We start from the raw sequence: 13,949 nt of genomic DNA, 5'->3' as shown, positions 1-13,949 counted from the left end.
GTTGTGAGATTATTTTGAGGAATGTTCTCGATATTTAAGTTTATATCTTGGAGGTGATGTAGTGAAGGTGTGAAACGCATCCTCCATCCCAACCCCAAGCTATCTCGTGGAGGACCAGGAGAACTGACAAGCTGAATATCTCGTGGGTTCAAACTTGTTTTGGAGAATACGAGGTGCACCAGCTTGATTATAGCTTAGAGGTATGCACACTCACCCCTGAGTTGTCTAGCCTGGGTTCAAATCTCGACCCTGCAATAAACTGTCATCCCAGTGTTTTGCAGGCAGGGTGAAGCATCAATGTATGTGCCGTCCCTTGGATGGACGTTAAGATGGAAGAGCTATCTGCCAACACTGGACGCTGATGGAAGTTAAATATCCCAAAATGTTTTTCGTAAACGGTTAACGAGCTATCGTCAGCACTCAGGACAAATTACAAATTCTTGTCACTTTCAGTTGAGCATTCAGTCCTGTCCAGGCGGTTCGTGAAAGCCAGACCAAAAATGTCCCTCTCCGGCCGACCACAGAAGTTGCCTCGAAGCTGTCTAGCCTGGGTTTGAATTCCAACCCAGCTATAAACTATCATTCTGGTGTTTCACAGGAAATTGCAGAGGAATTACTTGAACATCCATTCCAAGTGAAGTATTCGGAAGAGTGCTGATTGACAGAATTAAAGATGGAGTTGACAACAAGCTGAGGGAGGAACAAACTGGCTTTGGAAGAGGTAGAAGCTCAAGTGAGCAAATCTATCTTTTGCGTAACACAATTGAACAGGTCACAGAGTGGAAGGAAACCCCATACATTACTTTCGTGGATTTTGAAAAAAGCACTTGACTCTGTGCACCGAGAAAGCCTTTGGAAGATCATGTCGAGTTATGGAATCCGTCACAAAATTATCATACTGGTACAGATCTTATATGAGGGTAGTGAGTGTGCAGTGCTGGAGGAGGGAGTGGAATCAGAGTGGTTCATGATAAAAACAGGAGTGAAGCAAGGAGATGTTATGTCCGGTTACATATTCTTGCTCGTCGTAGACTGGATAACGAGGAAGACAACAAATGACAACAACATAGGGATGAGGTGGAAGTTTACAACCAAACTCGAGAAACTTTGCTGATGACATTACCCTTTTGTCATTTAGCAAGTAACAAAAATGAATCGATTTTCATCAAAAACTGGACTCGAAATAAACAAGAAGGAAACGGAGGTTTTGAGGAGTAATAGTAAAAAGACCAACAGTATTCAAATTGGAGACCAGCATTGAAATGAAGTTGATAAGTCCACTTATTTAGCAGCTATCATCAACAAACAAGGAGGGGAAGAAGATATTAGGAACAGAATTTGTAAAGCTATGGTATCCTTCATGAAACTCAAGCAATTATAGATTGAACACCAAATTAAGATTGTTTAACTCACCTGTCAAATCAGTACTGTTATATGAATTGTGAGGCTTGGAAGATAAACGAAGGGGACAATGGGAAACTTGACATATTTATCTTCAAATTGTCTGCGTAGGATATTAAAAATCAGATGGCCATACATCGTATCAAAAGAACCAAAGTAATGAGGATCAGTGATGAAGTGAAGACCTGAAGATGGAAATGGAAAATTGGACACGTGCTGAGAATGAAACATGATAACAACTGTGTGACAGCATTGTCATGGAAGGCTGAAGGAAGAAGGAAAGTGAGATGTCCAAGAATAACCTGGGGGAGAACAATGGAAAAAGAAAGAAAAGAGATAGGATGGGATGAAGCCAGGCCGATAGCCAGAAACAGGGCAGACGGGAGAGTATGTGTTCTCAGCGCTCAGAATATTGAGATTCAGTCAAAATCGAAAATGCTAGGAAACGTGTGTTCATGCTCAAAAACATAGATTGTGCTCGGAAATGGAAAGCAAGAGGTGAAAAGACCCTTCCCATATCCTTTTTCTTTAGAGTTAGACTGTGCGGGGTAAGGTGTTCTATGAATTTTCTTGTCTATCAATGGATTAGGAATGAATGGAGGTTTAAAAAGATGATACAACTTTACATTCTGCTTTACAAAGCCCTGCACTCATGCAATAAATACAATTATTTAAATCATGTGCTTTTCACAGCCCATCAGGGATCACAAGGTCAGAAAAACATGGCTGCTGCTTCCATATTGATTACAAGAAAATTCTCATTATTCAGAATTTTTTTTATACAAGGATCTAAAGAGAAATTCAAGAATTATAATCAGCTCTTTTATTCCTTCGTTTTTTTTAATCTGAACTTGGATTCCATTTAAAGTGTCCCCAAAACAGCATTAAACTAAGTAGTATTAACAAAAATAATCTTCATCTGAATCTGTCCACAACTTTTTGAGATATTCTGCCCACAGACAGACAGGGGTGAAAACAATCCCCATCCATGTTCATGGTGGAAGTAATTACACTCTTACCTGTATGGTAACCATCTGCGAGAAAATTCTGTTATTAGCATAAAATCCCTCCAATTAACCACCCATTTAAGTGCATTTAACGACCAACCCCCCCCTCCCCCTCAATTTAACCTTCCTCACTGCCCTCCCAACAAAGCTATTCACACCACAAGGTTTTTGTCATGTTGTTTATTAGCTGTGCAAAAGGTAAGCAGATTGCATGGAATTGTAACAGTAAACGCTTACTAATAACGGTTATAATTATAAACACAGTGATTAAATTCAAATTTCTATATAATTCCTCTCCTTACTGATGACTGCGATTAAATTAAAACAGCAATAAAATGATTCTCAAGACTCAAAGGAAGCCATTACATGGCCTTTCGCAAAACACACAAAAGGGATTCTTCATTATGGATTTAGAAATCATTTTCGTCCCTTGAAAGGCATTTCAAATAAAGTAAGATGTCCCCAGGATAACCCCGGCCCACGGCATAATGACAGCACATGGCTCCCCAAGCCCGTGTGGTTAGTTTTTCCAAGTGTCTCGCAACTGGCTCTTCAGAATGAAGTTGCTGTTCACAATGCGATTTCACCAAATGTAACATTTTACTGAGAGCGATGGAGCACAACCCCCCCCCCCCCCCACTCTGTGATCTGTGATCAAGGGTAAGCCTTCCCCGGCATCCACGATTCATTGAAGGCATAATTTTTTTCCCGACAGCTATTTGACCTTGACCTTCAACATTTCGGGATAGAGTGTAAATAAAGAGAATGTGTCTGCATTTACAATCTCTCCATAAAACTCAAGATAATGAAAATCAGAGGAAAATTATTCAAGTTATGATCAAAAAGATGGTGTTTTTTTGTTCATTAGGTCACAATCCCAAAAAATTCGGTCAAGGACACTAATCAAATATCAGGTGTACAACTTCAGTTGCAGGTACACAATTATGATGCAAGAACATATTGGAAGGCCAAGCGACAAAATTGGTGAACAAAACAAATCTGCGTTGACAAAATTGAGTGATGACAACAACAACAACAACAACAAAAAGAAAACGCGTTATTTTTTTCAGACTGCCATTTGACCTTGACCTTCAATTTGGAGGGGTGCGATGTAAATGCGGCGTACACTGGGCTGTCGAGAGAGGGCAATTTCGTTCTGATCAAATTAAAAAAAACAAATTGTCGAATTATGGTAAGAAAATATAAAAGTTTCTATAATTGGGTCATGATGTTAAAAATTAGGTCAAGGTCAAAAAAATATCATCAACCCCGCATGCTTTTTATTCCCATTATTGATGCAAAATTTAATTCCAAAAGTCCCAGCTGGTTCCGAGATATAGATACGGATACAGAAATTTGGAGTGGAGGAAGAAAAAAATAAACAAACAAAAAACTTCAATAGTGGTTCAGTACTTCTTAGTGGTCTAATAAACTCTAATGTACCATTAAAAATTGTGGGAACTAATTGTAGAAACAAACCCTACAACAGGGAAAAGCAAAAGTAAATAACGACAAAGTTGTAAAGATCCATTTCCAAAAAAAAGAAAAGAAATACTTTGCCACATCCATGATTATAAAACAAATTAAGAAGCAAAACAAAGGCGAAAGCAGTTATATCTGAGCAATAAAACTGTGAAAAATCATGTGTTTGAAAAGGGCCTGCGTTTTCAATGATCAGTCGTCATTGCTTGAACTCAGTTTGGAAATGAGAAGGGATTGTAAAGGAAAGTGGATGGGTGTGGTTGGGAAAGGCCGAAAGTGGAATTTAAATAGTTTAACGATCAATGTTTCCATCTGTGTCGATCTATCTCTCTGTCTACGTACTCTTATAGCAGTACACTCCAAACGTGGTGTTTGTGGGACTGGGATAGCCGAAGGTGCGGATGCCCGGTTCATCACCCCCACAGTTAGGCCGTGGGACGGATATGGCATAGCGGACGCTGCCGTCGGCGAGCCAGCCGGCGTCGCAGCGTTCGTAGCCTTCCAGCGCCCAAGCTGCATACAGATGGCTCAGTTTGGCAATGACGGCACCATCATGGAAGCAAGCGTCACTGGCTTGGATGAAGGATAGGCCTTTTCCATTCAGGCTCAAGTAGTAAATTTTGCCTGCAGAGAAACAAGAGTGAAAAAAATAAGAGAACGTGAATTTGCGGATCAGCTGATACGTGTCATGTATTGATTCTTGGGTTGATTGATGAAAAGGATTGAAAACGATCCGATACGTTAATTGCAGCCGTCCTGCAACACACAGGGCTCGGCTCTCGCTCGTTCACCCCAATCATTTAGGGTCTTCCTTTCCCCCCAAGAAATGTGCTTCCTCAATAACTGTGAGCAGACGATTCACCTTATTTCTCCACTTTAATCAATGGACGTTGAATGGACGCACATCCTCATTTTGTTAGTATTGTGAAGAGGTTCAATCAAAGTTCATTTGTGACCTCATCAATACAAAAGCCACCCAACATTGCTCAATCGCTTCTGAAAAAATCCATCACCATGAGGAATGATAAGGCAGTGGAGTTCTCTGACTGTATGAAGAACGTTTGGACTCCTAACTCTCAGATTACAGGGCGTCGTTCTAAATGTAGGCGGTGTGATTGAATGCGTGTCCTATTAACTGCACATAAAGAGGTGAAGATACTACAATTGGGATAAAAAGTACTTAAAAGGAAACATCAATGACGCAAGGTATTGCATGTATGTGAAAGTCATGAAGTGAGGAATAAACCTGGGAAGGTAGACGAAAAGCAGAAAGCGTCAAACATGGCCGTGCTGATATCGGGGTAACCGTAGCTCCGTATGCCAGGTTCCTGGCCTTCACCGCCACAGGGCCCACGAGAGGCTTGTACGGGGTATCGAACTGAAGCGTCACTCAGCCAGCCGGCATTGCACCACTCGAAGCCCGAGGCCCATGCGGCGTGCATTTGCTTTGGTGTAGCCAATTTGCTGTCTTGTCTGTCACAGGCTTCTTGGGCCTGTTTCAGGGTAAGATTATAGCGCCCGCTCGGTGACTGGTACGGATATACAACGCCTGTGGTGGGAGGGTGAACCACAACCAACATAAATTTATCAATCGGTTTGGATTTTGATAACAATAACATTGATAAATTACAACAATCATAAAAAATTATTGCAAACAACCATAACAATAATATTGCTGCTCTGTAAAGTCCAACATCCTCAAGTGTGGCTCTGGTGTCAAATGTACATCAGAGCCATCAATATTAGTTCAATTGCTAATCGATTCCACTCACCCTTAACTGTAAGTTCCACCTCAACATTCTTGTCTTCCAGACCATCGATGACTTCACACTTGTAAAGTCCATCATCCTCAAGTGTGACATCTTGCAGTTCTAACGAGACATCGTGCTTGTCCTGCCTCCGAAGCCTCGCTCGCCCAGTGTAGGTATTGTAGACCCTCTCATGCTGTCCCAACGCTGCAAGGATACCCTCTTCCTCCCACGATGGTAAAAGCACTTTGGTCCATTGAATGCGAACAATATCTCTGATGCTGCTCGGCCCCTCTGGCCCCTCGTAGGTATACCGGCAGGGTAGTACGACGTTCCCGCCGCGGAGAGTGGAGACATTGGTGGAATCTGCCTGCACCTCAAGGTTTATGTTGGAGATTTCTATGGTGGAAACAAATTGGAGGGGATCAATCACTACATACAAATGATTAATTTTGACAAATCTGATCTCAACAATTCCAAGCACCAGGACTTATTTCCGTGTCCAGAGGGTTAGCCCCTACCTGGATGGATAGCCGAACAATTTCCTTTGGAGGCTTACAGCCGAGATTCTCAGAGATTATTGGTGCACGTGGGACGGGAGGGCGGCAAGGACAGAGGTACATGGGTTTATACTCGAACCCACGACAACTAGACAACAAAAGCAACTTAAATAAACATGAAAATAAATCAAATATTTACAACGGTAATAATTCAAAGTGTAATTATAAAAATGGAACGCGAGGTAAACTAAATTCCTATTTGAGGTGCCTCCACACAGACTTTAATACAGACAAGGGGACAGGATAAATAAAAGAATAATCCTCCCTTCACCCAGCACTTAGCTGTGTGCCCAGAGATGAGTTTCTGAAGCTTGGGGTTCACCAAACCACGTCATCACTGCATGGGTAAACACACCCAAAATGGCGCCCAGCCACTCTCTGGGTGGGAAATGTGGTACAGGAGGCAATTCGGGCAGTGATACTCAACACCAGGGCTCAGAAACCGCCGTGTAGTTTCTTTTCACGATTGTACGTGCCGCCGCCGCTCCTCCGCTCCTTCCCCGGTGACACAACACAAGGCTTCGAGGCGCGGTCTCACACAATCCCGCTGAACAGTCAATGGCCAGCACCTTGCTCCATCACGCGGGCAAATCCGCCTCAGCACAAACACGAGAATCGTGCAACATTCTTCACCATGTCGAGAGGAGCCAGCCGTAATACCCTTCTCTTCCACCCGCCGATCCTGCCTCACTCGCTTCTGTCCCGCTCCTTCCTCGGAACCCTACTCCAATCCTGACTCTCTCCTCCCTGACACCACACCCATTAATCATCCACTCCAGGGGCGTAGTTTGTGAGTTGTCATTCCTGGAGGCAGGGTTTTCGCCTGCTCGGAAATGTCCGGTTCGGTTATTGTAGTTGTTTTAAGGACGTGATTCCTTTTTATCGTTGGTCTTGGAAATGCAAATACATAGGAAAAGGTCACAGGGGGGCAATCACATACTGGGAGAAATTGGCCTTACTCCCTACCTAATTAACACAGCACCACCCCCCCCCCCCCATGTGGTAATACGTAACACTTAAGCTCATAGTTTCCCTACTTAATTACATTGAGATGTCTCCTACACGTCAACGGGCCACGCTACTCGATACAATCCTACCTTTTCTCTGAAATTCCTTCATCTACCCCGCAAACATAATATTTTCTTCGAATGCTTTGACGTAAACAATCTGATTGCAGCTCTTCTAATTCAGAAAGGAGTCAAACCGTTCATTATGAACTTAAATCCTGGCTAAGCATTGATGAACAACTTAACGAGCCAACTTGTTTTGAGTTAGCCAGTGTGGTCAGTGTGGAGAAATGCCATGAGCTATCGTTGGAATCAACAACTATTTGCTTGAAACGTTATCTCTCAGCAAAGGGTTGTGACAGCTAAGTTGATGTTCACAAAAAGTTTCCAAATTAGCCGAACACCACTTTCCACCTGAGTGACAGTTTATCCAAGAAGGAGGTGAACAGGGGGAGAAGGTTTGATCTTCATATCTCATTGGAATTCTTTTGGGTTTGAGTTCAAAGAGAATGTTTGCCCCCCAAAGGTTCAGCAGCCAAACCGGTTTGGGAATCTCTCAGTCGGGGCATGACCTTCGTTACAGAATGGACGGAATGCTGGGCTGGGCGGTTTCACATTTAAGCCTCCTTCAAATTATTCACCCAATTCAAGCATCTAGAAGTTTCCCTCTCTCGAGAAAGAGAATTTGTGGTTTGAATAAGACAATATATGTATCTGTAAAGGGGAATTAAATGAGTAATATTGGCATCCCTGTTAAAATACTGAATCCTTTGACTGTGCCAGATTACACCGCAGTCTACTCACGCGACAGACAGTCACAGTGTGAGTAAACAACTGAAGTGTAGACGATTTTACAACTGGTGTAAAAGTTTAACTTGCAGCGAAAACCATCAAGTGTGAGCAGCTTCATTTGATGTAACAAAAAAAACATATGCGATCTTGTGACTTCGTACATTTGAGAAGTTTGCCAATGAATGAGGTAGCGTCTGGGGAGGTCCTGATCATTTGGTGTTTCACCAGGGTCTGAACCAACAAGAGGACCGTGCGTCCTGAAGCTCACCTGGATCACAAGCAACAGTCACTCAAAACCCCCACAGAACCCCCCCCCAAGACCCTAATCTTTTTTTGTGCCATGAACAAACTTTGGTGCATCATGAGTGATGAAGGTTGTTTCATCAAAACCATCAAAAAAATCAAAAAAAAATCAAGTTTCATCAAAACCGTGTGTCTAAATGACTCACTGAATGACTGACACACCTATGGACGCCGTTCGATTGAGTAAGCTCACCGGACTTGAGTCCGGGTGAGCTAATGATAATGCATTCCAGAGTCCTGTCCAGCCAGCACAACTTCCTGATCATGAGACTTTCTGCAAACTTCCACAGAGGAGTGAAAAGAGACCTTTTTCATTTCAATGGGAAATTCATCAAGGTGTATCAGCCAAATGTGATTATCTAGAATGTCAACAATTAGGAAAAGAAAGCAGTAGAGTTCTTTGTCGCTGGTCAACTCACGACTACAAAGCCCCAGAATTAGCCCTGTGTCTGTCATTCCTCCATCTCAACGGTCTCACAACGTTTCCCCGTTCATTGGCACCTGCTCTGAACAGCACCGACTGGGTTGGCCTGTTTGACCGTTGCCTTGCTGGTCACATAGCTCGTGATTATGGGATCCTGCGATTCAAACTCCATATACTCTAATGATTTGTCCATTGTCTACGAATGTCTTTTCGATTAATGTAAGAGTGCACTCGTGTCCCCGAATGTGTTTATTGCCTATGTAATATATGTACAAGCTCAAGCATCAGACTCAGTCACTTAAACAAACACCAATAGCGGAGGCTGCTGCTGTGAATAGAGCAAGTGGGGTGAGATAAGAGCCAGGAACGTCGAGATACTTTCATGGATTGGGCAAAAGATTGGCGGATGCAGTTCAACACAAAGAAGTGTAAGGTGCTGGGGATGGGGAAGAACAATGGAAACAGAGTTCACAAGATGAAAGGGGCAATCCTGGAGCGTGTCACACAGGAGAAGGATCTGGGGGTGGTAATAGAAATGTGGGGAGGGGGATGGAGGGGGTAACCAGGCAGGACAGTGCTAGGTAGCTATAGGTTGAGTTGACAGAGTTTCAGGTTGTATTTATAGGGGATCATTTAAAAATCAAAGAAGGTGTTGTTAACGTTGTATAGGAATTTAATGAGACCACATCTCGAATATTGTGTGCAGTTTTGGTCACCACAACTCAGGAAGGACATATATACCAGATAGAGGGTAGTAGATTGATTGCGGGCCTAGGTGGACTCAGCGATGAGGAGCGGCTGAAGGAGACGGGGCTTTATACACTAGAAACGAGGCGGTTACGAGGAGATCCGATCGAGATGTTTAAGATAATGAAAGGTGTGGACAAGATAGGTGTGTTGGAGTTCTTCAGCAGAACAGACAGCAACAGAACCAGGGGCCACAACCTGAGAGATGAAGAAGAGTAGACGCAAGACGATAGTCAGGCAAGGGTCTTTCACTCAGAAGTTAATGTAGTTAAAGCATAGTTACCTAGCTACCTTCACCAGCCTGGTGATTCTTAACGAGTTACCTCCACCTCCATTCACTCTGTGGTCGACGTGTAAGGACCATATATATATATATATATATATATATATATATATATATATATATATATATATATATATATATATATATATATATATATATATCGAGTCTAGTGCTTCACCTTATCACAAGGTAGTAGTACCATCCCCTTGGATATCGTTGGAATTGCTGGAATGCTGAGACTGGTGCAGAGGTGTGAACACTGTCCACTTGTAAATGTTCACATCCAGGTATCATGAAGGTGTGTTTCAGCCACAATGCTGCAAATCCAAAAGTTTTGTTGATTTGCATATTCACCCTCATCGGTTCACCGAGGATGCTTATTTTTATGCCCCTGCTGACGAAGTTTGCCGGTGGCATTATGTTTTCAGGTCGTCCGTAAGTCCGTCCATACTCATTTTCTCCGTTTTCTCTGCAACAGCTTATCCGATTGACATGAAATTTTCACCATTGTTGCGACTACTCATTGGGTGGTCGCTAGACTACCCTTATTCTCATGTTTTCCGTCTGTCTGAATATCTGTCTGTTTGTTTGTATGTAATGGACGGCTCTGGAGTCCAGAGGAGTCAACCGATTTTGATGAAACTTGACAGGTAGCTTCATACCAGGATCTAGTTGTATACTTTTGAGCACCGTTGCTATGGACGTCACCGTTGCCGAGCAACCGGACTTTGAAATTTTTGAAAAAAATCCCAAAAAATTTATATCTTTTATTTTTTTTATCCGAAAATCAAAAATCGGCTTCGGTGCTTTTATGCGCACTATAATCAACCTGTTTGTCAAAAAAATTTCAGCCCGATCCGTCAAAAACTGTATGACTAGTATGCAATTAGATTACTATATGCTTTCACCCCAACGTTCGCGTTGGGATTCCCTAACGTAGGGTTAGGGAATCGAACACAAATGATGAATGGACAGTTGCTCGTCTTGTTCCTATATGGAACAACGAATGGTAAAAATGCCATCTGATGTGTTCTCTTATCTACATATTTCAAATTTGCCTTAGTCGAGCGACCACCCATGTTGCCTACCGGCTTGTCTTGAATGTTGCTGTGATAATTATGACGTCATAGGTTACATGGTGTGGCAGCCATGTTGAAAAAAAGGAAAAACTTTGGACCTCTGTATCTCAAACCACTCCATGGGAAAAAAAATTAAACTTAGCACATGTTAAGTACTCCTAATGGGAAATAAGTATGATTTTTAGCTCACCTGGAACGTAGTTCAGGGGAGCTTATGGGATGGCACGTCATCTGTCCGTCCATCCGGTCGTCAACCCGTCAGTCCGTCAGTCCATCCGTCTGTTCATCCACAAACACTTACCAGAACCTTCATCACCCTTGATGTACACAAGTTTGTTCACGGCATGAAAAAACAAAATCGGGGGTTGTGGGGGGGTTGTCCCACAAAATAGGTATTTGCTTTCTTTGCAGAAACTACCCATGCAATTCCGATGAAACTTGAATACAACCTTCATCACCCGTGATGTAATGGCATGAAAAAAACCCCACAAAATCCCGGAGGGAGTTTATAGTGGGGAGCAAAAATTTTCTGTTTTCTGTGCAACCGCTTATCTAATTGAAACGAAATTCTCACCATCGGTGCAACTACTCATGTAGAATGTTTTTCTGATAATTATGATGTCATAGGTCATGTGGCGTGGCAGCCAGGTTGGTAAAAAAAAGAAAAATTTGGACCTCTTTATCTCCACAACCGCTCCATGGAAAGTATTGAAACTTGGCACACGTGAAGTACTCGCCATGGGAAACAAGTGAGATGTTTTGATAACGTCATAGGTGGCTTCGTTATGACATCATAATTGCATACGTCGAATGCTTTATCCGATCAGTATGAAAAATTTTGAGGGTCTTCTAGGGCTATATTGTGTGTATGTGTGGTGTGGGGGGGGGGGAGAAATTGATGACGTCATCAGTGAGATGGTTTGGCAACAATTTTTCTTTTAACATAAAAAAACTTCAAAAACCTTCTTCTCCGAAATGGCTGAACAGGTCGAAGAAAAACTTTACAGGTATGATCACCTATCAATGAGGAACAAAAAGTTCTCGACCTATGACGTCATAGGTCGCATGGTTTGGCAACTATGATTTTTTGAAGAATAACCCGTAAAAAAAATCTTCTCCAGAACGGCTTGACATCGAGGGGAAACTTCACCAACACGTTCCTGAAGTCCTGGGGGGACATTAGGGTGTTCATGAGTAATTAACAGGTCACAGGGTCTGGCAGCCGGAATTATTTAATATTTTGAATCTGGGTTCAGGGATTTAAATCAAACTTGGTACAAGTATTATAATTATGTAATAATGTGGGCGGAGGTGTATGTGGTGACCTCGAAGAGTGTCCTTTTATTATTAAAAAAAAAAAAAAAAATTGTTTGGATTTATTACAAGTACAGTTACATTCAAATGAAATAACAAAGATTTTTTATTTTTCTTTTTGAGAAATTTATAAGGAAGATGAGAAGCTGCTTCGGTGTCCCCGATAACTTCTTCTCCATCCTCACCTTCGTATGTGAAGAGCGGAGAGTCTGACTCTTGTCTGAACACAACAGTGGCCGTGGACACAGCAGAGCACAGCAGCAGAGCCAGCATCATGGTTGCACCTGAGTAACAATCTCTTTAAGCTGAGAACTCACTAGAAGATGCAAAAAGCAAACAAGGTGTAACTGTAAGCAGTGTATACATATACATCTGCATATATATAAATATATATATATATATATATATATATATATATATATATATATATATATATATATATATATATATATATATATATATATATAATAAACTGCTGTCTGGGGCAAAGTGTGGTCCAACTCATATATCATCATACCCATCCCAAATCAATGATGTACCACTTGTGCTCCATTAAAGAAATCTCCGATGATATATCATGACACCCTGAGATAAATCTGATGAGATTTTCATCATATCTTGGGAGAGATTGCTGCAAGGAGAATCGAATAAGAAAGTTAAAGTCGAACCCAACCCCGAAAGGCTCGTATTCAACGTGAAACACCCATTTTACTAATTGGTCGAGTACTTTTGGGGCTGGCAGGATGGCCTGCACTCATCTCCAAGCCTGGGTTCGACTTCTCGAAGAGCAGGCACGCTATCGCCGGCACCATGGCCAAATTCCTAATTCCCATTAGTAGTCCCATTTCGACTATTTTCGTGGCCCAAGTTAATCCCACCTTCTTATGCGATCAGTTGCACGAGTTATTTTTTCCTCTCTACACCCCTCTATCCCAAGCATTCTTCTCTCTGCACCCTAACCTCTTTCATGACCTGAAACACTTCCTTGCACTTCAATTTTGGCCTGTCCATTCTCCTCCAGCCAATGTCACCAATTGAGCTATCCTCTCTGCTTGACAGGATATGCATTGGTAATGAAAAATTCACAATTGTTTTGGCTTGAATAACAAATTCAGCAAATTAACGAGTTCACCTTCACCTCATGTCGCAGGTGCCCTATGGTCCACCAGAGGTGTTTTCTTTGCAGGTTCATCAAATCTCCAGCAGATCCTACAGTGAGATCATTCATGTTGATGATATTGATGCTCTGTTCTCAAAGTGATTCCATGAGCTACCGTGGCTCCACATGAGTTAATAAAACAAGACTCCATGGACTGAACTACCTGACTCGACAGGAGATACCAGACTATGACTCCATGGACTGAACTACCGTGACTCCACATTAACTAATAAAACATGACTCAATGTACTGAATTACCATGACTCCACAGTAGATACCAGATGTCACTCCATGGACTGAGCTACTGTGACTCCATAGTAGATACCAGATGTGACTCCATGGACTGAACTACCATGACTCCACAATAGATACCAGATATGACTCCATGCACTGAGCTACCGTGACTCCACAGTAGATACCAGACGTGACTCCATGGACTGAACTACCGTGACTCCACAGTAGATACCAGACGTGACTCCATGGACTGAATTACCTTCACTACATGGTAGATACCAGACGTGACTCCATGGACTGAACTACCATGACTCCAGAGTGGATACCAGACATGACTCCATGGACTGCGCTACCGTGACTCCACAGTAGATACCAGACGTGACTCCATGGACTGAATTACCTTCACTAC

At 42.3% G+C, this 13,949-nt stretch overlaps 1 protein-coding gene across 3 annotated transcripts in view; it reads right to left on the bottom strand.

The window, feature by feature from the left end:
* Positions 1-2,573: 2,573 nt before the first annotated feature.
* Positions 2,574-13,949, bottom strand: part of HAPLN3 (hyaluronan and proteoglycan link protein 3) — a 14,735-nt gene continuing 3,359 nt past the window's right edge. For 2 of the 3 annotated variants that reach the window (XM_085890824.1, XM_085890825.1), the window contains 4 exons: positions 12,333-12,431; positions 5,663-6,037; positions 5,137-5,439; positions 2,574-4,514 (listed from right to left, as the gene is read on the bottom strand). In XM_085890824.1, coding sequence (XP_085746950.1) covers positions 4,225-4,514; positions 5,137-5,439; positions 5,663-6,037; positions 12,333-12,423 — 1,059 coding nt within the window. In that variant the 5' untranslated portion in view covers positions 12,424-12,431 and the 3' untranslated portion in view covers positions 2,574-4,224. Of the gene's footprint in view, positions 4,515-5,136; positions 5,440-5,662; positions 6,038-12,332; positions 12,464-13,949 lie in introns of all 3 variants that reach the window. The other variant, XM_085890826.1, reaches the window with a different exon arrangement.

Source organism: Eptatretus burgeri, chromosome 8 (assembly GCF_056783735.1).
Source record: "Eptatretus burgeri isolate ZD-2024b chromosome 8, Ebu_testis_v1, whole genome shotgun sequence".
Taxonomy (NCBI): Eukaryota; Metazoa; Chordata; class Myxini; order Myxiniformes; family Myxinidae; genus Eptatretus; species Eptatretus burgeri.
This window is presented reverse-complemented; position numbering and strand designations above follow the sequence as displayed.